The sequence below is a fragment of the Lepidochelys kempii genome, chromosome 3 (genome assembly GCF_965140265.1).
Source record: "Lepidochelys kempii isolate rLepKem1 chromosome 3, rLepKem1.hap2, whole genome shotgun sequence".
NCBI lineage: Eukaryota > Metazoa > Chordata > Testudines > Cheloniidae > Lepidochelys > Lepidochelys kempii.
The window spans coordinates 158,500,892-158,528,420 of NC_133258.1; the positions used below are offsets into that span (position 1 = coordinate 158,500,892).

The 27,529-nt window shown below is 45.5% G+C and overlaps 1 protein-coding gene across 1 annotated transcript in view; it reads right to left on the reverse strand.

Annotated features, from left to right (window-relative positions):
* The window catches only part of DNAH14 (dynein axonemal heavy chain 14), a 454,489-nt gene that overhangs the window by 128,862 nt on the left and 298,098 nt on the right, over window positions 1–27,529 (reverse strand). Inside the window, 2 exon segments of the mRNA XM_073336702.1 lie at window positions 19,546–19,632; window positions 23,114–23,308. Of these exon segments, the coding sequence (XP_073192803.1) occupies window positions 19,546–19,632; window positions 23,114–23,308 (282 nt within the window).

A 27,529-nucleotide genomic window follows, 5' to 3' on the forward strand; every position in this document is an offset into this window, starting at 1 on the left:
CTATTAAGCTTAGCCCGTGATCATCCTAGTGGCCATGCCAGGGTAAACAGAACCAAAGACCATTTGGGAAAGCCGTTCCTCTGGGAGGGAATGGGCAAGGATGTTTCTATCTATGTCCGGTTTTGTGAGGTGCCCCAAAGAATGGGAAAACCCCAAGACCAGGTCAAAGCCCCTCTCCAGCCACTCCCCATCATCGAGGTTCCATTTCAGTGAGTAGCTGTGGATATTCTGGGTCCTTTTCCAAAAAAGACACCCAGAGGAAAGCACTACATACTGACTTTCATGGATTTTGCCACCCGATGGCCAGAAGCAGTAGCTCTAAAACACCAGGGCTAAAAGTGTGTGCCAGGCACGAGCAGACATTTTTGCCAGGGTAGGTTGGCCCTCCAACATCCTCACAGATGCAGGAACTAATTTCCTGGCAGGAACTATGGAAAACCTTTGGGAAGCTCATGGGGTAAATCACTTGGTTGCCACTCCTTACCACCATCAAACAAATGGCATGGTGGAGAAGTTTAATGGAACTTTGAGGGCCATGATACATAAATTCGTAAATGAGCAGTCCAATGATTGGGACCTAGTGTTGCAGCAGTTACTCTTTGCCTACAGAGCTGTACCACATCCCAGTTTAGGGTTTTCACCATTTGAACCTGTATAGGGCTGCGAGGTTAAGGGGCCGTTACAGTTGGTGAAGCAGCAATGGGAGGGATTTACACCTTCTCCAGGAACTAACATTCTGGACTTCATAACCAATCTACAAAACACCCTCCGAACCTCTTTAGCCCTTGCTAAAGAGAACCTACAGGATGCTCAAAAAGAGCAAAAAGCCTGGTATGATAAACATGCCAGAGAACGTTCCTTCAAAGTAGGAGACCAGGTCATGGTCTTAAAGGTGCTCCAGGCCCATAAAATGGAAGCATCGTGGGAAGGGCCATTCACGGTGCAGGAGCGCTTGGGAGCTGTTAATTATCTCATAGCATTCCCCACCTCCAACCGAAAGCCTAAGGTGAACCATATTAATTCTCTAAAGCCCTTTTATTCCAGAGAATTAAAGGTTTGTCAGTTTACAGCCCAGGGAGGAGATGAGACTGAGTGGCCTAAAGGTGTCTACTATGAAGGGAAAAGTGCAGGTGGCATGGAAGAGGTGAACCTCTCCATGACCCTTGGGCGTATGCAGCGACAGCAGATCCAGGAGCTGTGCGCTAGCTACATGCCGATCTTCTCAGCCACCCCAGGACTGACTGAACGGGGATACCACTCCATTAACACAGATAATGCTCACCCAATTAAAGTCCAACCTTACCGGGTGTCTCCTCAAGCTAAAACTGCTATAGAACAGGAGATCCAGGATATGTTACAGATGGGTGTAATCCGCCCCTCTGGCAGTGCATGGGCATCTCTAGTGGTTCTAGTTCCCAAACCAGATGGGGAGATATGTTTTTGCGTGGACTATCATAAGCTAAATGCTGTAACTCGCCCAGACAACTATCCAATGCCACGAACGGATGAACTATTGGAGAAACTGGGACAGACCCAGTTCATCTCTATCTTGGACTTAACCAAGGGGTACTGGCAGTACCACTAGATGAATCCGCAAAGGAAAGGTCAGCCTTCATCACACGTCGGGCTGTATGAATTTAATGTACTCCCTTTCGAGCTGCGGAATGCACCCGTCTCCTTCCAAAGACTTGTAGATGGTCTCCTAGCAGGATTGGGAGACTACGCAGTCGCCTACCTTGACGATATGGCCATATTTTCAGATACCTGGGCAGAACACCTGGAACATCTAAAAAACGTCATCAAGCGCATAAGGGAGGCAGGACTAACTGTTAAGGCTAAGAAGTGTCAAATAGGCCTAAACAGAGTGACTTGCCTTGGACACCAGGTGGGTCAAGGAACTATCAACCCCCTACAGGCCAAAGTGGATGCTATCCAAAAGTGGCCTGTACCAAAGTCAAAGAAACAGGTCCAATCCTTCTTAGGCTTGTCTGGATATTACAGGCGATCTGTATCGCAATACAGCCAAATCGCCGCCCCACTGACAGACCTAACCAAAAAGAAACAGCCAAATGCCGTTCAGTCGACCAAAGAGTGTCAGAAGGCCTTTAAGCAGCTTAAAGTGACACTCATGTCTGACCCTGTGCTAAGGGCACCAGACTTTGACAAACCGTTCCTAGTAACCACAGATGCATCCGAGCATGGTGTGGGAGCAGTTTTAATGCAGGAAGGACCGGATCAAGAATTACATTCTGTAGTGTTTCTCAGCAAGAAGCTGTCTGACAGAGAAAGCAACTGGTCAGTCAGTGAAAAAGAATGTTACACCACTATCTAAGCTCTGGAAAAGCTACGCCCATTTGTTTGGGGATGGCGTTTCCACCTACAAACTGACCATGCTGCGCTACAGTGGCTTCATACCGCCCCGGGAAAGAACAAAAAAAAACTTATTTGGTGGAGGTTAGATCTCTAAGATTTTGATTTCGACATACAGCACATCTCAGGACCTTCTAACAAAGTGCTTGATGCACTCTTCTGTGAAAGTTTCCCAGAATCAACTGGTTAAAATCGTCTTTGAGATGTGGAAAATATTGTTAGTCTTTATACACTTGGTAGTATATTTAGAGGTGCATGTGTCTTATTAACTCTGTTTTCTCCTAGAGCTCCAGGAAGAAATCACAGCCAGTGTTTCACCGTATCTGTGATTTGGGGTGTGTGTCATAAATATAAAGGGAAGGGTAACAATCTTTCTGTATACAGAACTATAAAATCCTTCCTGGCCAGAGGCAAAACCCTTTCACCTGTAAAGGGTTAACAAGCTAGGATAACCTCACTGGCACCTGACCAATGAGGAGACAAGATACTTTCAAAGCTGGTGGGGGAGGGGAACAAAGGGTCTGACTATCTGTGTGATGCTTTTGCCGGGAACAGAACAGGAATGGAGTATTAGAACTTGTTAGTAAGAAATCTAGCTAGAAATGCGTTACATTTCCTTTTGCTTAAATGGCTGGTAAATAAGCTGTGCTGAATGGAATGTATATTCCTGTTTTTGTGTCTTTTTGTAACTTAAGGTTTTGCCTAGAGGGATTCTCTATGTTTTGACTCTGATTACCCTGTAAGGTATTTACCATCCTGATTTTACAGAGGTGATTCTTTTACTTTTTCTTTAATTAAAATTCTTCTTTTAAGATCCTGATTGCTTTTTCATTGTTCTTAAGATCCAAGGGTTTGGGTCTGTGTTCACCTGTACAAATTGGTGAGGATTTTTATCAACCTTCCCCAGGAAAGGGGGTGTTGGGCTTGGGGGGATATTTTGGGGGGAAGACGTCTCCAAGTGGGCTCTTTCCCTGTTCTTTGTTTAACATACTTGGTGGTGGCAGCATAGGGTTCAAGGACAAGGCAAAGTTTGTACCCTGAGGAAGTTTTTAACCTAAGCTGGTAAGAATAAGCTTAGGGGGTCTTTCATGCAGGTCCCCACATCTGTACCCTAGAGTTCAGAGTGGGGAAGGAATCTTGACACCCTCTAACCTAGTTTGGAAATATCTATTATCATTGTTAGAGATGGCTGAAGAGGCACAATGGAAAGCCCACACAAACTTGAGAAAGGTCTAAATCATTAGTGAAGAGACATCAGAACTTGAGGAACAATGACAATCATACTTATGCTTTATGTAGATAAACTGTTGTCTTCAACTATAAATGGAGGACGAAGTCATAGCCTGGCAAGAGGAGTGACAAACACATATGATGCCATGTGCCTTCCTAGTCTCAGGCACATTCTGACAGTCATTACATAATGTCTTTGTACATGCAGGAGGATATTCACTAGGTTGTCAAATCTGGTTATGAGGAAGATATACGGATGTTGTATTGAAATCTGTCGAAGTACTGATAATTTTTTCTCAAAAAGCACAACTTGTAGAGGGAACATTGGAGACAGACTGACTTGACTAACCAGGATGTGAGTCAGTTCTCATGCATGTATTTAGAAGTACATTGTGAATTTAATGTCCTTGTTCTGAGACAGTTTGCTGAAAGAACTGCAGCTAGCACGTTCATTAGGAATATGTCCTTCACCTAGACAGTAATGACACTTTTTGTAAGTATTTCTGGGCAGTGTAGCAACATTACTTGAGGGGCATGTTTTGAAACCAGGAGATTTAGAAGCTGGCATAGTTGCCTCTCACTCAGTAGAATCATAGAATATCAGGGTTGGAAGGGACCTCAGGAGGTCATCTAGTCCAACCCCCTGCTCAAAAGCAGGACCAATCCCCAATTAAATCATCCCAGCCAGGGCTTTGTCAAGCCTGACCTTAAAAACTTCTAAGGAAGGAGATTCCACCACCTCCCTAGGCAACGCATTCCAGTGTTTCACCACCCTCCTAGTGAAAAAGTTTTTCCCAATATCCAACCTAAACCTCCCCCACGGCAACTTGAGACCATTACTCCTTGTCCTGTCCTCTTCCACCACTGAGAATAGTCTAGAACCATCCTCTCTGGAACCACCTCTCAGGTAGCTGAAAGCAGTTATCAAATCCCCCCTCATTCTTCTCTTCTGCAGACTAAACAATCCCAGTTCCCTCAGCCTCTCCTCATACGTCATGTGTTCCAGACCCCTAATCATTTTTGTTGCCCTTCGCTGGACTCTTTCCAATTTATCCACATCCTTCTTGTAGTGTGGGGCCCAAAACTGGACACAGTACTCCAGATGAGGCCTCACCAATGTCGAACAGAGGGGGATGATCACATCCCTCGATCTGCTCGCTATGCCCCTACTTATACATCCCAAAATGCCATTGGCCTTCTTGGCAACAAGGGCACACTGCTGACTCATATCCAGCTTCTCGTCCACTGTCACCCCTAGGTCCTTTTCCGCAGAACTGCTGCCGAGCCATTCGGTCCCTAGTCTGTAGCTGTGCATTGGGTTCTTCCGTCCTAAGTGCAGGACCCTGCACTTATCCTTATTGAACCTCATCAGATTTCTTTTGGCCCAATCCTCCAATTTGTCTAGGTCCTTCTGTATCCTATCCCTCCCCTCCAGCGTATCTACCACTCCTCCCAGTTTAGTATCATCCGCAAATTTGCTGAGAGTGCAATCCACACCATCCTCCAGATCATTTATGAAGATATTGAACAAAACCGGCCCCAGGACCGACCCCTGGGGCACTCCACTTGACACTGGCTGCCAACTAGACATGGAGTCATTGATCACCACCCGTTGAGCCCGACAATCTAGCCAACTTTCTACCCACCTTATAGTCCATTCATCCAGCCCATACTTCTTTAACTTGCTGACAAGAATACTGTGGGAGACTGTGTCAAAAGCTTTGCTAAAGTCAAGAAACAATACATCCACTGCTTTCCCTTCATCCACAGAACCAGTAATCTCATCATAGAAGGCGATTAGATTAGTCAGGCATGACCTTCCCTTGGTGAATCCATGCTGACTGTTCCTGATCACTTTCCTCTCATGTAAGTGCTTCAGGACTGATTCTTTGAGGACCTGCTCCATGATTTTTCCAGGGACTGAAGTGAGGCTGACTGGCCTGTAGTTCCCAGGATCCTCCTTCTTCCCTTTTTTAAAGATTAGCACTACATTAGCCTTTTTCCAATCATCCGGGACTTCCCCCGTTCACCATGAGTTTTCAAAGATAATGGCCAATGGCTCTGCAATCACAGCCGCCAGTTCCTTTAGCACTCTCGGATGCAACTCGTCCGGCCCCATGGACTTGTGCACGTCCAGCTTTTCTAAATAGTCCCTAACCACCTCTTTCTCCACAGAGGGCTGGCCATGTATTCCCCATGTTGTGATGCCCAGCGCAGCAGTCTGGGAGCTGACCTTGTTAGTGAAGTCAGAGGCAAAAAAAGCATTGAGTACATTAGCTTTTTCCACATCCTCTGTCACTAGGTTGCCTCCCTCATTCATTAAGGGGCCCACACTTTCCTTGGCTTTCTTCTTGTTGCCAACATACCTGAAGAAACCCTTCTTGTTACTCTTGACATCTCTCCAGGTGCGATTTGGCCCTCCTGATATCATTCCTACATGCCTGAGCAATATTTTTATACTCTTCCCTGGTCATATGTCCAACCTTCCACTTCTTGTAAGCTTCTTTTTTATGTTTAAGATCCGCTAGGATTTCACCATTAAGCCAAGCTGGTCGCCTGCCATATTTACTATTCTTTCGACACATCGGGATGGTTTGTCCCCGTAACCTCAACAGGGATTCCTTGAAATACAGCCAGCTCTCCTGGACTCCTTTCCCCTTCATGTTAGTCCCCCAGGGGATCCTACCCATCCGTTCCCTGAGGGAGTCGAAGTCTGCTTTCCTGAAGTCCAGGGTCCGTATCCTGCTGCTTACCTTTCTTCCCTGTGTCAGGATCCTGAACTCAACCAACTCATGGTCACTGCCTCCCAGATTCCCATCCACTTTTGCTTCCCCTACTAATTCTTCCCGGTTTGTGAGCAGCAGGTCAAGAAAAGCTCCCCCCCTAGTTGGCTCCTCTAGCACTTGCACCAGGAAATTGTCCCCTACGCTTTCCAAAAACTTCCTGGATTGTCTGTGCACCGCTGTATTGCTCTCCCAGCAGATATCAGGAAAATTAAAGTCACCCATGAGAACCAGGGCGTGGGATCTAGTAGCTTCCGCGAACTGCCGGAAGAAAGCCTCATCCACCTCATCCCTCTGGTCCGGTGGTCTATAGCAGATTCCCACCACTACATCACTCCTGTTGCTCACACTTCTAAACTTAATCCAGAGACAGTACTGGAACCCAACTAAATGTTAAAAATATCTTAAAATACTAACACTAAAATACTAATAAAAAACTAATCTAAAGCTGACTAAAAACATTTACAACAAACTAAACTACTTGAGTTTAAAGCGGTGGTAAGAGACTGCTAAAGTATTCAGTCTCTACCCTAAGCCTGTGGTTGAAGGAACTAAGAGGTAATTGGTCCACCCTACTCTTTTTTGCCCTCCAGAGGGAGCACACACGGGCATTCAGTGATCATATGCAGACCAACAGGTGATTGCAAACCAAGAAAAAGTTCTGATATCTGGCACTAGGAGGCACACAATACCAAGAGTGGAAGACATGTAAACAACCACTTGATGAAGAATCAAAAGCTTGGAATTATGTAAGGAAACCATAAGAACATAATAAAAGGAATCTACTAAGTTCTTAGGCTTACCAGTCTTTTATATCTTCCCTTCCATATTGATACACTTTTCCCAATTTAATTGCTCATAAAACACATAGCCTAAGTTTTGGCCAAACCAATCCAACTGTGCTAAAAATATATTCTACTGATGCTGAGATGCCTACATAGAAGTCTTTTAAAAATGGACTAAATTCTAAATCCACTGTTCTCTCATCCATAATTTTACTTCCAAAATTTTCTTATGAACAGAACTGATACCTAGACATTTTATCTTCATAGTTTACTGCCCCGATGACCAACATAGCAGAGGAATAAATCTTCTTTGTTTCTTATCTGATGTAGCTGACTGAGAAGCACTAGAAGACGTAGATTTTTCTGAGGCAGTAGAAACCACCAGAGAATTAGCAAGGGGATGCATAAAGAATTCTCCATGAAGAATCTGATAAAGATTGTCCTCATTTTTGGAAATTGCAGACACTTACGCAGGTGATAGACAGATGTCTCTTGCTGCCTCTACAGCAGTTTTCAAACTTTTAGAGCTGAGTTTAGTACCACGCCCTTGAGGTACAGTTTTTGGGCCCTCCCCCTCCCCCTCCCCCCCCCCGTCCAGACAAAAACAGACACATGCAAAAGTATGCTTGATAGCCCACTTATAAACCCAAGAGGGACCTTAACAGAACTTTAATTAAATTCCCTACACCTGTAAATTTCAAATACACAGATACTTAATGTAAAGGGCACGCCTGTTCCTTTGCAGACAGTTTATCAATTTGTGGTGAGATTTTTTTGAAACCAACACTCTGAGGTTGTCAAGCTGGGCCTTAAAAACTGCTAAGGATGGAGAGTCCACCCACTCCTTAGGTAACCCATTCCAGTGCTTCACCACCCTCCTAGTGAAAAGAATGAGATGAGGCTGGATGCCTAGATCTCTTTCTATGACATCTAAAGTCCTCCACAAGTCGAGCAAGAATCTTCCTCCAGAGGGGATCTAGTCCTTAAAAGTGAAAAAGCCTTCCAGCCTGCCAGACCTGTTAGCACAACACTGAAACTGTTAAAGAGCCATTCAAGTGGTAATGAAGCCATTAACAGGCATTTGCCAACCCCCAGGTATATACTGTCAGTTTCTGATTTTACTGACAAAAACAGTTGTGTATTACTGTAATATTTACTCAGAACATGTTAGTCTACAGGACCTTAGTTTAAAATTTGCTTTAAAAATATTTAATTAGTGTGTCTCTAAAAAAATCCTTGCATAGATTTTTAAATGCACAATCTGAGTATTCATCTTTAGCCTTAAAAACTTGGATCTTCAGACATACAGTTTTTAAAATAAATCCTTCAAAAGATCACCCTTATCTAAAATACACATGCTAGCCCGGGCTGCCATTGGGCATGGGGCATCAGTTTCATAATACTGCATAGGGCCCCATAAATCCTAAGAACGGCCCTACGTGGGCCGGTGGGGGGCTCCAGCTCTCAGCCTCGGGGGCTTCCACTCTTAGCCACAGGGGCTCCTGCTGAGAGCCCTGGGGCAGCGGTGGCTCCTGCTGAGAGCCCCAAGGTAGTGGTGGCTACAGCTGTGAACCCCAGGGTGGCTTCTGCCTGGGGCTCTTGGTGTTAGTCCTGGGGCAGCTGGTAGCTGAGGTTCCTGCTGTTAGACCCCAGGACGGCTCGCAGCTGGGGTCCTGCACTTCAGAACATTCCTCCATGCCCCGTAGGGGACATGCCCCACCCTTTGGAAACCTCTGCTCTACAGACTCACAATAGTAAGCAGCATAGGTCTTTCATTATCTTTAGCCTTTATAACATCCAAAACACATTTTTTCTCACTTGCCATTGATACCAGGTTCAGGGCATCTACGGTCCAGTGCACCATGTTTTGGAATTGTATTAGGTTGTTCGGTGATGATACTCAAGAACACTGTCTCACAAAATTCTCTTGAGGAGAGCAGATATCCTGAATATTAACATCATCATCACGGGCCTCAGATTATTAGTGACCTTAGCTATCAGTGATGATACTAGTGCTGGTGCCTCAACAATAGGGATATCCACAGAACAGCAAACAAAAGAGAGCAAATGAGCCTTTGACATCTTGAGAGGACAGTGGGAGTGAGATGAGGCTGGACAACTAGATCTCTTTCTATGACATCTAAAGTTCTCCACAAGTGGAGCAAAAACCACGTGAAAAAGGCCACATCCTTATGCAGGTGTATGGCATGTTGGAAATAGCAGAGGATGAATAGTCCCTAGAGTCCAAAGCCCCATTATCCAAGAACTATCTGCAAGTGCCTCAGTGTCTATTCCTGAAGTCACCAAAGTTTATTTGATCCATCCCTGGAACTGAAAGCACAAAGTAGGGGAGTGACTGTGAGTTCTTCACCTGACTCACGTACAGTACGAACAAAAGCTAGTGTACTGAGACGTCAGCACGAGTCAGTTGAGGTTGGCGTTAAGATAGGAATTTGAAGGTCTCTTTGGAAATTGCACCGGGACACAGAAATAGTAGTCAGGTCTGTAAATTATGGTGCCAAGGACTCTGGGTCTCAATTCCGGTCTCAAGAGTAATTTTTCTTTTTCTTCTCCTTCAAATATTTTCTCTTCTCCCTATGCTTTAGGGAAGAAGGAAACAGTTGTGGGGCCTCCACATACATTGCTGAAAGTTCTAGTGGGGCAATACTAGCTGTGTAATCATGGGGGACTTCAATTTTTTGGATGTCTTGTGCTGCCAGTACTAAAACATCCTTGGAATTTCTTAGTATTATACATGACAATTTCCTAACTCAAAAAGTATTGCATCCAACACAGGGAAATTCTATATTGGACATCAGCTTCACAGATAACAAGGAACTGATCACAGAACTAAAAATTCCTGGTATCTTAGGTACAAATGATTATAACTTGATCACATTTATAATATGCAAACAGAATAAACTCAAAACCAGTAATATAGATATACCTGGATATATCTTAAAAGATATATGTCTATATGTCTTAAAAGAGCCACTTTCACAAAGCTGAAAACAATTATGAGCTAAATCATCTGGGAGGAAGAATTTATTTAGAAAAATGTGACTGACAATTGGGAATGGTTTAAGAACACTTTACTAGATGCCCAAAAAGCCACACTCCCACAATTGAAGTAGAATGGTGTATTGGTTAATAAACCAATGTAGTTTAGAGAGGAAGTGACGGTAGCTATAAAAAATAAATAATGAACATAACAAATGTAAGAAAACACAATGAGGAGTCCTTGTGGCACCTTAGAGACTAACAAATTTATTTGGGCATAAGCTTTTGTGGGCTTAAACCCACTTCATCAGATGCATGGAGTGGAAAATACACAGCACATGAAAAGATGGGAGTTGCCTTACCGAGTTATGGGGAGGGGAGGGTCAGTGCTAACGAGCCAATTCAATTAAGGTGGAAGTGGGCTATTCTCAACAGTTGACAAGAAGGGGTGAATACCAAGGGAGGGGAAAAATCACTTTTGTAGTGCTAATGAGGCCAATGTAATCAAGGTGGACCATTTCAAACAGTTGAAAAGAAGGTGGGAGTATAAGCAGGGGGAAATTAGTTTTTGTAGTGACCCATCCACTCCCAGTCTTTATTCAGGCCTAATTTGATGGTGTCCATTTCAGCAAATCTGATCAACTTGACATTAACACTGGTCCAATAGAATTCTCAGAAGTTCAGGCTGTAAGTAAGAAGCTGAAAAAAAATGGTTACTCACCTTTGTAACTGTTGTTCTTTGAGATGTGTTGCTCATATCCATTCCAATTAGGTGTGCGTGCGCTACGTGCACGGCCGTCAGATAATTTTTACCCTAGCAACACCCAGTGGGTCAGCTGTGGAGCCCCGTGGAGTGGCGTCTCCATGGCGCTTGATATATACCTCAGCTGACCCAGCGCCTCCTCAGTTCCTTCTGGCCGGCTACTCTGACAGAGGGGAAGGGGGGTGGGTTTGGAATGGATATGAGCAACACATTTTGAAGAACAGTTACAAAGGTGAGTAACCGTTTTTTCTTCTTCGAGTGCTTGCTCATATAGATTCCAATTAGGTAACTCCCAAGCCTTACCTAGGCAGTGGGGTTGGAGTGAAACAACATGGATTATAGGACCGCTCTACCAAACGCCATGTCATCTCTGATGCGAAGTGAAAGTATGTACTGAGGACAAAGTCGCAACTCTGCAGATCTCATGGATCAGCACCCGGGTCAGGAACGCCGCTGCCGAAGCCTGGGCCCTTGTGGAGTGAGCAGTGGGGGCGGGGTCAGTACACCAGCCAGATCATAGCAAGCGCGGATGCAGGACATGACCCATGAAGAGATCCACTGAGAGGAGACCAGGAGGCCTTTCATCCGGTCCGCCAGAGCGTCAGCCTGGACAGCTTAGTACGCTCAATGTAGAAGGCAAGGGCCCTAAGGACATCGAGGGAGTGCAGCCACTGTTCCTGGTGACTGGGGTGCGGTTTTGGATAAAAGAATCGGAAGAATAATGTCCTGGCTGATATGGAAGGCCGATACAACCTTGGGAAGAAAGGCCGGGTGAGGCCGAAGCTGCACCTTATCTTTATGGAAGATCATGTAAGGTGGTTCCGAGGTAAGGGCTCTCAGCTCAGAGACCCGCTGCTGACGTGATAGCAACCAGGAAAGCTGTTTTCCAGGAGAGGTAGAGAAGAGAGCAGGTGGCCAGCGGCTCAAATGGGGGCCCCATGAGTCTGGAGCGGACCAGGTTAAGGTCCCATGTGGGGACTGGCTGTCGAATTTGTGGGTAGAGACGGTCCAGGCCCTTGAGGAACCTGCCAACCATGGGATTGGCCAAGACAAAGCAGTCATTCATACCAGGATGAAAAGCCGAGATAGCAGCCAGGTGAACTCTGATGGAGGATGCCGCCAGGCCTTGCTGTTTTTGGTCCAGGAGATATTCCAAAATGAGAGGCACGGACGCCCGGAGAGGGGCGTGTTGTGCTGAGTGCACCAGCACGAAAACCGCTTCCACTTAGCTGTATATGTGGCCTGAGTGGAGGGCTTCCTGCTGCCCATCAGTACTTGCTGCACAGATTCTGAACAGAGAAGTTCTGAAGGGTTTAGCCACGCAGCATCCATGCCGTGAGGTGGAGAGATCGTAGGTCAGAATGGCAGAGGCGACCGTGATCCTGAGTGAGCAGGTCCATAAGAGGAGGCAATGGGACTGGGGCGTCTACAGAGAGCTCCAACAGCGTGGTGTACCAGTGCTGCCTGGGCCACGCTGGAGCTACCAGAATCACTTGCACCCTGACCCTGCGCACTTTGAACAAGACCCTGTACACAAGGGGGAAAGATGTAAAATAGTTGACTCGTCCACGGGAGTAGGAAGGTGTCTGTGAGAGAGCCTGGGGAGCAGCCTTGGAGGGAGCAGAAAGCTGGGTATTTCCGATGCTGCGGGAGGCAAACAGGTCGACCTGGGGAAACTGCCGGCTTTGGAAGATGCATACAGCCCGAGGATCTAGCCACCAGTGGAGGGAGGCTAGGATCCGCTCCGGGATGGTGACCACCAAGTTCAGGCTGTCCCGATCCGGGTGATAGACTGATGCCAGCCAAGCTTGTAACGGGTGGAGTCGAAGTCTGGCGTACCTGGTCACTTATGTGCAGGAAGCCATGTGGCCGAGAAGACTCAAGCAGCTTCTTGATGACGAGGTTGGGAAGCTCTGAAGGCTCCAGATGAGGGCCACAATAGACTGGAAACAAGCGTCCGGCAGGTGGGCTCATGCCTGCACGGAGTCTAGAACCACCCCCATGAATTCTATTCTCTGGGTCGATTTTCCCACATTGAAAAGGAGGACTAACGAACGAAATGTGTCTGTGACCAAGCAGAAGTGGGACTGCACCTGTTTTCTGGTGCGCCCATGGATAAGCCAGTCGTCAAGGTCAGGGTATACCTGCACACACCCTCGACGAAGGAAGGCCGCCACGACTGCCATACATTTGGTGAACACTCGGGGGATCGTGGATAGACCGAAGGGAAGGGCCGTGAACTGATAGTGTTCGCAGTTGACCACAAAGTGCAGGAAGTGTCTGTGCACCGGATGAATCGTTATGTGGAAATACACGTCCTTCATGTCAAGGGCGGTGTACCAGTCTCCAGGGAAGGTATAATGGTGCCCAAGGAGACTATGCGGAACTTCATCTTTACCATGAACTTTTGAGTTCTACGCAGGTCCAGAATGGGGCAAACCTCGCCCTTTGCCTTGGGGATTAGGACATATCGGGAGTAAAACCCCCTGCCCCTTAGCTCCCTTGGGACCTCCTCGATCGACCCCATGGCGAGGAGCGTTTGAACCTCCTGAATAAGGAGTTGCTCGTGAGATGGATTTCTGAAGAGGGACGGGGAAGGAGGGGTGGGAGGGCGGGGAGGAAGAGAATTGGAGAGAGTATCCCACTTCCACCCTGTGGAGGACCCAGCGGTCCAGGGTCATCCAAGACCAAGCACGGTGGAAATGGGATAAACAATTCAAGAAAGGGAGGCAGGATTCTGAATGAGGTCTGGTATGCCATCCTCGGGTGTCCCTTCAAAAAGCCTCTTTTGAGCCAGATGAAGGCTTGGTCGGGACCTGACCTTGTCCTGACGGGGGTTGGAGGACTTCCTCTGCCATTACGTCCCCGCTGCCTATAGAATCCTGCCTTGGCCGAGGAGGATACGGGCGCTGTGGCTGCTGAGGCTTGAAGGGTTTCCGCTGGGCAGGCAGTGTGTGCATGCCCAGGGACTTCATTATTGCCCTTGAGTCTAAGGCTTTGTAGCCTTGAATCTGTCTTTTCCGAAAACAGGCCCTCTCCATTAACGGGGAGCTCCTGCAGTGTCTGCTGAAGTTCCGGTGGTAGGCCAGATGCTTGCAGCCAAGAGATACGCCTCCTGAGGACAAAATACATGCAGCAGAGTCTGCAGCGTCCAGTGAGGCCTGCAGCGATGTCCGTACCAGTGTTTTGCCCTCTTCCGTCAAAGCCCCAAACTCCTCTCTGGACTCAGGAGGTACTAACTCCTTATATTTCAGCATGGAGTTCCAGGATTTAAAATTGTAACGGCTCAGGAGTGCCTGCTGATTAGCGTTCCTGAGCACAAGTCGCCCCAAGGAATAAACTTTGTGCCCAAACAAATCAAGGCGCTTGGCATCCTTCGATTTGGGTGCTGGGGCTTGCTGTCCATGCCGTTCTCTCTCGTTCACTGATGCCACCACAAGTGAACAGGGCTGTGGGTGGGTGAACACATAGTTATAACCCTGTAGGGGACAAAGTATTTTCGCTCCACTCCCTTAGCAGTCAGGGGGATGGACGCAGGTGTCTGCCAGATTGTTCTGGCGGTGGTTTGGATGGTCTGAATAAGGGGTAGGGTGACCCTTGATGGAACTTCTGCAGACAGAATATCCACCACTGGGTCCTCCACCTATACCACCTCCTCCACCTGCAGGTTCATGTTCCACGCCACCCTGTGCAGGAGGTCCTGGTGAGCATGGAGGTCTATCGGAGGGGGACCTGAGATTGCAGTGCCTGCCACCTCCTCGTCATGGGAGCAGGAGGAGGAGGCCGCAGGGGGAAGAGGGTCATCCAGGGCCTCTTGCGGGGCTGGGCCCGGCTGTCCTGTGCCAGCTATCTCAGGGCCTGGACCAGGAACTGGTGTTGGGGGAGGTCCTGAAGTGGGGAGGGAAGCCACCACTGTCTCCATGCCTCCCAGGGCGGGCCGACTGGCAGCAGCTTCTGGCACTCATGGCTTGGACGGGGCTGATCGAGAAGCCCTAGACGGAGCACCCTGGGCCTGGTGGTACACCCAGGGCATCCAGAACGGCCACTGAGGGGGCCCTTGAACTGGACCCTGCTCCTGCGCTTGCCAATGCCCAGCCCCTGAGTCCAGGCAGCTATGGTCAAAATGGCAGCGTTCGGAGAAACGCAACCCTGCTTCCGATCCCGAAGAACGAGAAGTGGAACGTGAGGGCCACGGTGGTGTGTAGTGGATCTGCGTCGGGTCACATCTGTGAGGTGAAGGGGAACGGTGCTGCAACGCTGGGGAGCGGTGCTGGAACCTGGACCGGTATTAGGACCTGGAATGGCGCCTGGATCTGGACCTGGGTTGAGATGATGACCGGCGGCGAGAGCAGTGTCGGGTCTGGGATCTGCTCCTTGATGGCGATCAGCAGGCAGATCGGCGCCGCGACTGGGACTGGTGCTAGGAGTCAGAGCGGTTCCACGAGTATGACCGGCGCCACGAATGAGAACGGTGGTGGGACTACGAACGGCAGCGGAAGTGGGAATGGTGCCAAGAACGGGATCAGTGCCATGGCTCGACTGACGGGTGGATTAGGGGCGGCTTGCCTCGGACGGTGCCGCACGTACAAGAACCAGTGCCTTGGCATGAGGCTGAGGGGATGCCGATGCTGTCATGGCAATAAGATCCCTTGCAGCAGCAAAGGTATCCGGCGTGCACGGCAACTGGACCTCAACCACGCTGCGTGTCGGGGAGTCTAGAGGCACCGGACTCAATGGCTCTCCCCTCAGGGCCAGTGTCAACAGTGCCAAAGCCATAAGCTGTGCCCCTAGATGTTCCCCTGTGGGATGAGTCTCCATGGGTGGTTCCAGGGAGACTGGTCTCTGAGGCAGGCCGGCCACCCTTTTCCGGCGCCGCTTCTGGCCAGGAGAATGGGAGCAGTGCCAGGCTGATGAAGTCAGTTGTGGTGCCGAGGAGCATCGGTGCCGCGGTTCTCGTTCAGAGTCGAACCACGGTGCAGCTCCTACCGCTGCCATTGGGGTGCTGCGCACCGAGGCGCTCGGTGCTGGATCTTGGCACGCCACAGGAGGCTGAGGACTAAGAGCCGCCTCCATGAGGAGCTGTTTTAAATGAAAGTCCCACTCCTTCTTAGTCCGGGGATGAAACCCTTTGCAGTTCCTGCACTTGTCTGCTTGATGAGACTCCCCCAGACCCTTCAGGCAAGAGTCATGGGGGTTGCCTGTTGGCTTAGGCTTAGAGCAGGAACCGCAGGACTTGAATCCTGGAGCCTTGGGCATGAGCCCAAGAGAAAAATCAGGCAGGAGGGGAAACCCCCCGCACCCTCACTAATACTAACTATAACTATCAAGAACTATAACTATTAACTGTAAACTATTAACAAGAAACTATGCTAGGGAGAGTGGAGAGCAACAAAGCAGAACTCCACAGTTCTAACGACCGTTATGGGCAGTAAGAAGGAACTGAGGAGGTGCTGGGTTGGCTGAGGTACATTTCAAGCGCCATGAAGGCGTCACTCCAGGGGGCTCCACAGCCGACCCACTGGGTGTTGCTAGGATAAAAATTCTCCGATGGCCATGCACGCGGTGCGTGCACACCTAACTGGAATCGATATGAACAAGCACTTGAAGAACAAAGCGGCAGGAGACAATCAAATTACAGCAGAAATGCTAAAAGCACTTGATACCATCAACCTAACAAAACTGACAGAACTGTTTAATGAATTCTGAGAAAAAAGGGACGACTCTGCCCAGTAGAAACATGGAGTCATTGTCAGAATATCCCCAAAGGGTGATCTCACTGACTGTAACAACTGGAGAGGAGTTACTCTACTACTCTTTGTTGTAAGGAAAGTCTTCTGTGGTGTGATACCACACAGGATGAAAGAGACAGTGGATCCAAAGCTTAGAAAAGGACAAGCTGGATTCAGGTCCAAGAAATCCTGTGTGCATCATATATTCACGTTAAGGACCATCATAAGAGAAGTTGATAGTAATGAATATAAATCAGAAGATATCAATTTTCTACAATTCCTAAGGGAAGCAAAGGGACACCAGGAGAAATCTATGGCCAGCAACAAGGAGTTTTTAAGCTATACTAGAAACAAAAAGAATCCTAGTAGTGGTACTTGTCCATTACTAAATAGAAAGGGTAGAATTATCAATAATAATGCAGAAAAGGTAGAAGTGTTCAATAAATATTTGTTTTGTATTTGTGAAAAAACAGATGATGTAGTCATAACATACGATGATGATAACACTCTTTCCATTCCACTAGTATCTCAGTAGGATGTTTAATAGTAAGTACTAGAGACTTTTTTTAAATCTGCAGGTCCAGATAACTTGCATCCAAGAGTTTTAAAAGAGCTGGTTGGGGAGCTTGTTGGACCGTTAATGTTGATTTCCAATAAGGCTTGGAATACTGGGAAAGTTCCAGAAGATGAGAATAAAGCTAATGTGCCAATATTTAATAAGGTCAAATGGAATCACCTGAGTAATTTTAAGCCTGTCAGTTTTACATAAGAACATAAGTGATTTCTCACCTGCCATTAATACTTCAATCCCAGGCTACAGAATGGTGCGGATGACATGGGACTCGATTAATAAAGAATTAAAGGGAGGGTAATACAATGAATGCCAATCAAAATGGGTTTGCAGAAAATAGATTCTGTGACACTAACTTGATATCTTTTTTTGATGAAATTACAAGTTTGGTTGAGAAAGGTAATAGTGTTGATATAATATACTTAGGCTTCTGTAAGGCATTAGACAATTTATTTAAAAACTAGAATATAAAATTAACATAGCACACATTAAATGGATTAAGAGCTGAGTAACTGATAGGTCTCAAAATGTAACAGTAAACAAGGAATCATCATCGAACGGGTGTGTTTCTAGTGGGTTCCCACAGGAACTGGTTCTTTGACCTATGCTCATCAACATTTTTATCAATGACCTGGAAGAAAATATATCATCACTGATAAAGTTTGCAGATGACACAAAAATCAGGGAGCAGTAAATAATAGCAGTAAAGAGGATAGATGTAACAAGAACCTTTTAATGTTCACATCACTTAACTTTTAACTTTATTCTAAATTTGCATTCATAGACCAGGATTAGAGTGTAAAGTTTCTAATATAAAAACATTCTAATATGTGTTTTATTAATGTAAATATTTCAGAGTGACACAGAAATTCAACTAAAATCTGGAAAAAAACAATAAACTTCAGGTTTTTCACAATTCAGGCTGGATAACTACTTACTTCTTAATCTCATACTTATTTGACATCCACATCTTTCATCAGCTGTCCCACAAGCCTGAAAAAGCCTGTGTGGTCTGGGGCTGCCCAGCCCCTGTTAGGGAGAACCAGAGCAGGAAAAGTTCCTGGCCTTACTGAAGCATCAGAGGGACCTAAAAACACCGCAGACACCCCCACATACGTACAAAGTGCTGTATAGGAAGTGGAAGGCTTTTGTGCCCTGCTATCACCCAATAGGGGGACTGGTAGCTTCCAGCTGCTGCCTCCACAAAGTTCTTTACAGATGTGGGGGGAAATAATATAAGATTGGAGGAACGGCTACTTGATTCTTCCAGAAGCTTACAGAAGAAGGAGGCAACTGCCTCCAACAAAGACTTCTCAAGGTAAAGGATTCCTGGAGACTTTTGGGGTGATATGGTCATACAGGGAACATGGATGGATGGATAACATATTCGGGGCCAGAATAATTTATTTTAAAATATAATACAAAGATCATCTTATTATCCTAAAGATGGTAACCTCAAAAGATACAAGTGCTAGCTCTGATTTTATCTTACATTATATCAGGCGGAACATGGAAAGATGCTAGAAAGTAATATGGTTTAGGTCAGAGGTGGGCAAACTATGGCCCGTGGGCCACATCTGGCCCACGGGACTGTCCTGCTCAGCTCCTGAGCTCCCGGCCAGGGAAACTAATCCCCGGCTCCTCCCCTGCAGCGCTGCTGCTGCGCCGCCAGTGCTCTGGCCCGCTGCTCCTCCTGGGCAGCGCGGGTGGCGTGGCTGGCTCAAGTGGGGCTGCGAGCTCTTGCTGCTCAGAGCAGCATGGTAAGGAGGTGGGGAGTGGGGGGGGGGAGTTGGATAAGGGGCAGGGGGTCCCGGGGGACAGAGGACAGGGAGCGGTTGGATGGGGCGGAGGTTGGATAGGCGTGGAAGTCCCAGGGGGCTGTCAGGGGGCAGGAGTGTGGACAGGGGTTGGGGCAGTCAGGGGACAGGGAGGGGGGGTTGAATAGGGGGTGGGGTTCTGGGGGCTGGTTGGGGTGGGGGGTCCCAAGAGGAGGCAGTCAGGGGACAAGAAGCAGGGGGGTTGGATGGGTCAGGGGTTCTGAGGGGGGCAGCCAGGGGGCAGGAAGTGGGAGGGGGTTGAGAGGGGGTGAGGGCCAGGCCGTTTGGGGAGGCACAGCCTTCCCTACCCAGCCCTCCATACAGTTTTGCAACCCTGATGTGGCCCTCGGGTCAAAAAGTTTACCCATCCCTGGCTTAGGTGAATCTCCTTAGTAAGTACAGCAAATGGACATTCTGCATAAAAATCCACTTCCATTGGGATTCTTACATTTTTTAAATTTAGAATTATGTAAATGTTAAAAAATGAATTTTCTTACTAGCATCATGTGGCCACCTGGTTGCCGAAAGACTCTAGCAGCCCTTGTAGTGTGTTCTACAGCTTCCTTAAAGAACACCATTGAAGTCTGGGGAAGCAAAAAAGACAAGCTCACTTTAATAAGAAAGCAGCTGCACATGGCAAGTGATATTTACAGTAGGTAAGTAAGGGGAAGGGGCTAACCCTGGGAAACATACCAACAAGAACTGGGAGAGACAGCTCAATTCCCATAACTAGAAAAGTTATAATAGATATTTATTTCTTTTCCTTCCTATCCTCTTGACTGCCTCTCTCAAAGTCACTTACAAGAGATCCTCATGCTGCTACCCATATTGCCACTAATGCGCTCTGTCCATTCTACCCAACAATACCCTACTCAGTTTGCAAAAACAAGTGCTATAAATTACAATCTGCTCTCTGTTACAGTGGTGCAGCCCCAATGAAGTTAATTAGCATTATAACCATGTATGTGAGAGGATGATTTAGTGTCATGTGGACAGAGTGGATTTACAGTAGTGCAGAAGAAGATGGATGGACTAACTGCAGTGGGGACAACCAAAATGACCAAAAATCTCTTGCTCCTTGACTCTCTTCAGTGAGCTTCGTGGTCAGCAGAGGGGATTACTTTTTGGGAAATGGAGGGAGATGAGGCGGGGAGGGAAGTTTATGGAAGTATCACTATATGAACCAGTGAGGTAGTCACTAAAAACAAATTGTTAGAACTCCAGAAGATCTTAGGCAGAGATAATTAACTAGTTTATATAAGGCACCAAACCTTTGCCCCAAATTTTTATGATTTAGTAAAGCTTTTCTCCTCATTATTTTTCAATTTTGTGCAGCATCAGGGCACAGTCCTGATCTCACTGATGTCAGTGGTAAAATTTCTATTAACTGAAATGGGGCCAGGATGTCACCCCTGAGCTTGGGACAGGAAGCAAATTCACTGAAATACTTTGTGAAAGACTGTAATTCTTGCCTGATCAGAAGCAAAAATAGACTTGCTTAACTTTTAGTTAATGAAGATGTTGGTGTGGAAATTTCCTTGGTTTTTGTTTTTTAAATGTGTTGAAACTATTGTGGGGATAGCAATGGTCTATGGGGAACAGGGAGGCAACATCTGAAAATAGGAGCACATAGCAGAGTTAGACATATCTGCTGACTTCTTTGGGCAGAAATAAAACTTGTGATGATGGTTAGCCAAATAACTTGTCTTCTGATTAATTTTTAAATTTAAAAAAGAAGCCTGTGGCTGAGATGTGATGCTAATATAGTGTTTATTATTTTGAAAAAAATATATACTTCAATATATTGTATATACTTCTGTCCGTACCAGTATGCAAGTAAGTATGCAACTATTAATTTCAACTTGAGCATATCTGCAGGCAGAATTTGGTCTGTATACCATATAACAGCCATGACGCAAGCAAATAAGCAAATAAGTTGATGTTTACCCCTTTGCCTGTTCTCACTAAAAAACTCTGGTCTGCACCCGGCTATCTCTTGCAAGTAATATAGCAACCTCCTCCTATCTAGCTCTAAGCCTTGCTCTTTTCCCTTCTCCAATCAATTCAATATGCTACAGCTAAATTATTCTTCCTTGCTGTCCATGTCAATTGTCTCTATCACTCAATTTATTCTAGTTCCTTATCCTCACTTTCAAGACTCTACATGTTGCCATCCTAACCTACATCTCAGCACTTACTTCTCCCTATTCCTCTTTTTATTTGGCACTCTGCCAACCCCACTCTTTTTAATGGCCTCAGCACTGCTTCTCCCCTAACAGCATGCTGGGAGCTTGTGGGAAGCTGTGCTCTACAGCATACAGGAGACACGAACACCATATACAAGTCTGACAAATCAACTCCAACTATGGTGTAACCATATCAGTGTATCTCTGAATTTGGGGAACTCTGCACTGACATGTACAGAGATGTGAAGGCAGACTTTGTGCTATGGATCATTGGTAACAATTCAGTTAGTGAAATTCTCTGGTAACACTTTTAAAGTGTATTATTACTTATTAAATTAATAAGAAAAGAGGTCCTATTTTAAGGCTTTAAGAGACATTTCATTAATAGTGAGAATAGGAAAGTAAAGATAACTCCATTACGACACTGTAAAACTATTCTGGTGACAAAAATAATGAAATGTTGTCATGCATTTTTCATATAATGTTGTCCTTTGGCAACATTAAACATTTATTTAACATTAAAAATGTTAAATTAAGAAAGGCTAGCATTGTTTAACTTTCAATTGGGGAAAAGGAGGGATTTTTTTAAAAAAATACTGTTTTAATTTAAAATCTAGTTTTGACATTATTTCTCGTCTCACTGAGTTGATTCATAACGAGTGGTTGGTAGAAAGAAGGATAAGACCACATGCCATATGGTAAGTAGGCTTTGAAATTGGAGGCTAAACTAATGAAATACTTTTTCTTATGATAGCTTCTATGATTTAGTGGATTTCATATTATTCTTTTTGAGTAGGGAGAGTTTAACTTTGTCTAGTGATGGTCAGTAACACACATTTCAGAGTAGCAGCTGTGTTAGTCTGAAGCTTTTCTGTTGCAAAATTGCCACCCTTAAATCTTTTACTGATTGGCTGGAGAGGTTAAAGTGTTCTCCTACCGGTTTTTGAATGTTATGATTCCTGATGTCAGATTTGTGTCCATTTATTCTTTTGTGTAGAGACTGTTCGGTTTGGCCAATGTACATGGCAGAGGGGCATTGCTGGCACATATCACATTGGTAGATGTGCAGTGAACGAGCCCCTGATGGCGCGGCTAATGTGATTAGGTCCTATGATGGTGTCACTTGAATAAATACGTGGACAGAGTTGAATCGGGCTTTGTTGCAAGGATAGGTTTCTGGGTTAGTGTTTTTGTTGTGTGGTATGTGGTTGCTGGTGAGTATTTGCCTCAGGTTGGGGGGCTGTCTGTAAGCGGGGACTGGTCTGTCTCCCAAGATCTGTGAGAGTGAGGGATCATTTTTCAGGATAGGTTGTAAATCTTTGATGATGGGTCAGTAACACAGTTTCGTTGGTGAGAGACTATTTATTTATAGGCTTATATTGGTGCTCATCATATAGTACCTGTGTGTGTCCCATACTTTAATGAATTTATCTGCACAGAATCCTTGTGCCATGTTCCAGAAGGGAAACTGAGACCAGAGAGAATAAGTGATCTGTCTAAAGTCATCATGGAAGTCTGATACCAGAGCTAGAAATAGAACCCAGATCTCCTGAATCCCAGTCCAGTGCATTAACCATAAGATCATCCTTGAAAATAATAAAACACAAATAAGTAGCTCTCCTGGACTACATTTTCAAGTAAAACACATCTGGGCACCTGCCATGCTTGCAAAATTCACACTTGTGTACTTAAATACTCACCGCTCGCAGAAATCAAGTAACTGGGTACTATAATCATTATCCAGATTGCACGTACAAATGTAAACTAGGTATATTATTTTTTTATCACAACTTACATGCCTATACTTGAAAAAACAGCATTTTGGCATGCTCAAAATATTTCTAAAATGTTCTCTTCAGAATTTTAGTTTAATAGCTACAGATAACAAGCCATCTGTTTTCTATACCTTAGAATTCATTGAATTCATTTTCATTTGGAATTCTTCCAAGACAGAAACAAGTTTTTTATAGTTAGTGATATTTTGATAGATTTTACTTCCAAGAGATGTGTTCATATCCAGAAAATCCACAAAGATGGTAGACTCCTCCATCAATTTTTCTTTGGTCCATGTGATCTATTAAAAATACAGTTCAACCTATTAATCTCACTATTTTATATGTTAGAAAGCAATGTTCACTGCTGCTCATAAATCAAATGGTAGTTCTGCCTATTATTGTTTCCCCACAGTTCTCATTATTAGACCCTCATTTCAGTTGCTCATAACTTTGCCATATTTAACTGTTTGGATTGAAATTGTCCCTACTGGATATCTGTCTAATGATGATTTTTTTTTTAAATTTTCAGCTAGAAGGGTCCAGCCATTTCTGTGAATGAAATTAGGGAAAGTACATTATTTTTGTCATGTTAAATTGGTGACCTTTTCATCTCAAAGATCTAGTGCCTCCATGCTTTGGAGCAGGAACTTTAAATTTCGCAGGTGGTGTTTTGTGTCAAGGATTTACCTTTTCCTGTTACTTTAAAAATCCATCCAAATTTGACAGAGTTATAAATCTCTGAAAAATCTCAGGTTGCACTTGCTCAGTAGAATTTAGAAGATAAAATCTCTGAAGATTCTATCCTCAGTGAACATGCTCCAGCCCCTCACAGCTCCAAGCACTGACAAGAGTGCGCACATGATAACCTCACAGAGTGAAGGAGCATGCCTGTAAATGCTGCTCTCAGCTTTTCTGTGATAGAGTAGGGTGAGACACCAGAACTGAGAGCATGAAGACTGTCTCTCGTGTGCTCTCAATGAGGCCCTTTCTGGCTGCCACGCAGTGTTGAGAAAGAAGAGGCCTGACTGGACTGTAGAAGAGACTAAAGTCAGACCAGGGAAGATGGAAAGAAATAGGTTAGGACAAGGATCCTAGTGAGACTGGGACTGGGCGGGGGGTGTGGGAGGAGGGAATGTAACTCCCTGGGGGAACCAGGTGAGGAAGTTTGAGACTGGAACTGATTGGACAAAGACTGGGACAAAGAGCTTGTGGGGAGAGGGAAAACTATGACTGGCTGTGCAAGCAGACTAGGAGCTGGGGTGGAGACTGAGATTGGAAGCTGATGAGGAAAATATGGGTGGATGACTGGGAACCAGTTGGCAGTGGGAAGAGGGCACTAAGATCAGAAAAGATAATGGAGGAGAGATGGGACTGGCTGGACAATAAGACCGGGAGCCTTTGTATGTGTTTGTGTGTGTGTGGGGGGGGGTGTGAAACAAGGGTGGTAGGAAGACGGGACACAGATGAGAATCCAGGTTATGGGGAAAAGAACTGAGGTTGACTGGGCAAAGGGCCTGGGACAGGTTGCTGTGGGGGATGGGAGACTGAGATTAGATGAGGACCTGATGGAAGCAGACTGGGAGCCAGTGGGGGGAGGAACAGAGTAAAGACTGGAGGCTGGTTCAGGAGAGGGGAGCGATCAGATGAGGACCCCAGAGGACTGAACTGGGCAAGGATACTGAGACTAGGATGAGATGACTGAGGAGTGGACAGTAGGACCAGGCAGCCAAGGAGAATGGGACTTGGAGAAAAAGCTTTTGGTGGGTAAGTAATAGGATTGTGAGAGGGTCAGTTTGGAAGAGAGGGGCAGAAAGGGTCAAGCAAGAGGGAAACAGGGAAAAATTTCTCTATTAGAGCACATTCCACTCCACAGCCCTGAACAGAATTCAAGATTCTGGAGTCTCTCACCATTCCTTTGCTGTCAGCAAATATATGTGAAACCAACTGAAGAAGTGCATCTCACTCCCTTCTAGAGCTAGTCCATATATAGCATGATGAGCTACTATTGCTATTAGTTACTCAGTTAGCTCAAGAGGCAGAGGTCTGTATAGTGGATATGAAGCTTCCAACCCTGATGATGCAGCATGTGGGTGTCACTATGAAGCTATATGATGAAACTTCCGTTTTTTTCAGGTTTTTTTAAACAAAGGAAATGACACAAAAACTACATTAAAATAACATTATTAAGGTTGCAAAATTAAGCACTCAGAGTTAGGAATGATAGAAATAAGGCTGACTGCATCATAATGCAGGTTCAACGAGGAGTGATCAATGGCTCCATGTCTAGTTGGCAGCTGGTATCAAGTGGAGTGCCCCATGGGTTGGTCCTGGGGCTGGTTTTGTTCAATATCTTCATTAATGCTCTGGAGGATGGCGTGGATTGCACCCTCAGCAAGTTTGCAGATGACACTAAATTGGGAGGAGTGGTAGATACGCTGGAGGATAGGGATAGGATACAGAGGGACCTAGACAAATTAGAGGATTGAACCAAAAGAAATCTGATGAGGTTCAACAAGAACAAGTGCAGAGTCCTGCACTTAGGATGGAAGAATCCCATGCACTGCTACAGCCTAGGGACCGAGCGGCTAGGCAGCAGTTCTGCAGAAAAGAACGTAGGGGTTACAGTGGATGAGAAGCTGGATATGAGTCAGCAGTGTGCCCTTGTTGCCAAGAAGGCCAATAGCATTTTGGGATGTATATGTAGGAGCATTGCCATCAGATCGAGCGACATGATCATTCCCCTCTATTAGGCATTGGTGAGGACTCATCTGGAGTACTGTGTCCAGTTTTGGACCCCACACTACAAGAAGGATGTGGAAAAATTGGAAAGAGTCCAGTGGAGGGCAACAAAAATTATTAGGGGGCTGGAGCACATGATTTATGAGGAGACGCTGAGGAAACTGGGATTATTTAGTCTGCAGAGGAGAAGAATGAGGGGGGATTTGATAGCTGCTTACAACTTGAAAGGGGGTTCCAAAGAGGATGGATCTAGACTGTTCTCAGTGGTAGCAGATGACAGAACAAAGAGTAATGGTCTCAAGTTGCAGTGAGGGAGGTTTAGGTTGGATATTAGGAAAACTTTTTCACTAGGAAGGTGGTGAAGCACTGGAATCCGTTACCTAGGGAGGTGGTGGAATCTCCTTCCTTAGAGGTTTTTAAGGCCCGGCTTGACAAAGCCCTGGCTGGGATGATTTAGTTGCTTTGAGCAGGAGGTTGGACTTGATGACCTCCTGAGGTCCCTTTTATTCCTGATGTTCTATGATTCTATAACTCACTATACCAATGAGACTATACCAATGAAACAGACACAGCACGTTAGAATTGTGAAGCCTTTAGCCTATTTTGCCGGTACTGGAGATGGTGAAAAGTGCTGAGCCCCATCCGAAGACCTCTACTCCCCCCTACCCCAGGCAGCAGCCGTCAGTGACTGATTTGCACAGGATTGATGGGAAGGCTCAGATTTTTTCAGGGAAGCCTGAGGTCTTTCAGAGCCAGAAGACCTTTTAGTTCCTGGAGTAGTGTCTCTCATAATCAAAGCACTAGTTGAAACCAAGAAGACTGCTTATTAGGAGAGAGCTCAGAGTCCAAGATACAGACATGGACTTCTCCATGAAAAATAATTTAAAATGGCATCATATATCTTTTCAACATGCTTAGAAAGACAGTTTTAAATAGTACACTTACTAGGTATATGGGTTACTCTGAAATAAGAAGGCATATCGAATGTGCATCATTAGCAAGCACAGCTGTCTTGCATCCTGGGCATATTTTAAGCCTAGGGATTTGCATTCTGCCGTCAGACCTACCCTTGTTATTTAGGCAAGACTGAAAGAAGAAGAGACTCCCAACCCCACCCTTTTTTTTTAAACTCAACGGGCTTAAATGAAACTTAACAACAAACTAATGAACTGATAACTCTTTTTTTTAGACAAAGAAAATGCAGTAGATCTAATCTACCTGGATTTCAGTAGGCATTTCATACAGTTCCACATGGGAAATTATTAGTTAATTTGAAAAGATGGTGTCATAAATATAAAGGGAAGGGTAAACACCTTTAAAATCCCTCCTGGCCAGAGGAAAACCCCTTTCACCTGTAAAGGGTTAAGAAGCTAGGATAACCTCGCTGGCACCTGACCAAAATGACCAATGAGGAGACAAGATACTTTCAAAGCTGGAGTGGGGGAGAAACAAAGGTTCTCTCTGTCTGTGTGATGCTTTTGCCGGGGACAGAACAGGAATGGAGTATTAGAACTTAGTAAGTAATCTAGCTAGATATACATTAGATTCTGTTTTGTTTAAATGGCTGAGAAAATAAGCTGTGCTGAATGGAATGTAGATTCCTGTTTTTGTGTCTTTTTGTAACTTACGGTTTTGCCTAGAGGGATTCTCTGTGTTTTGAATCTGATTACCCTGTAAGGTATTTACCATCCTGATTTTACAGAGGTGATTCTTTTACTTTTTCTTCTATTAAAATTCTTCTTTTAAGAACCTGATTGCTTTTTCATTGTTCTTAAGATCCA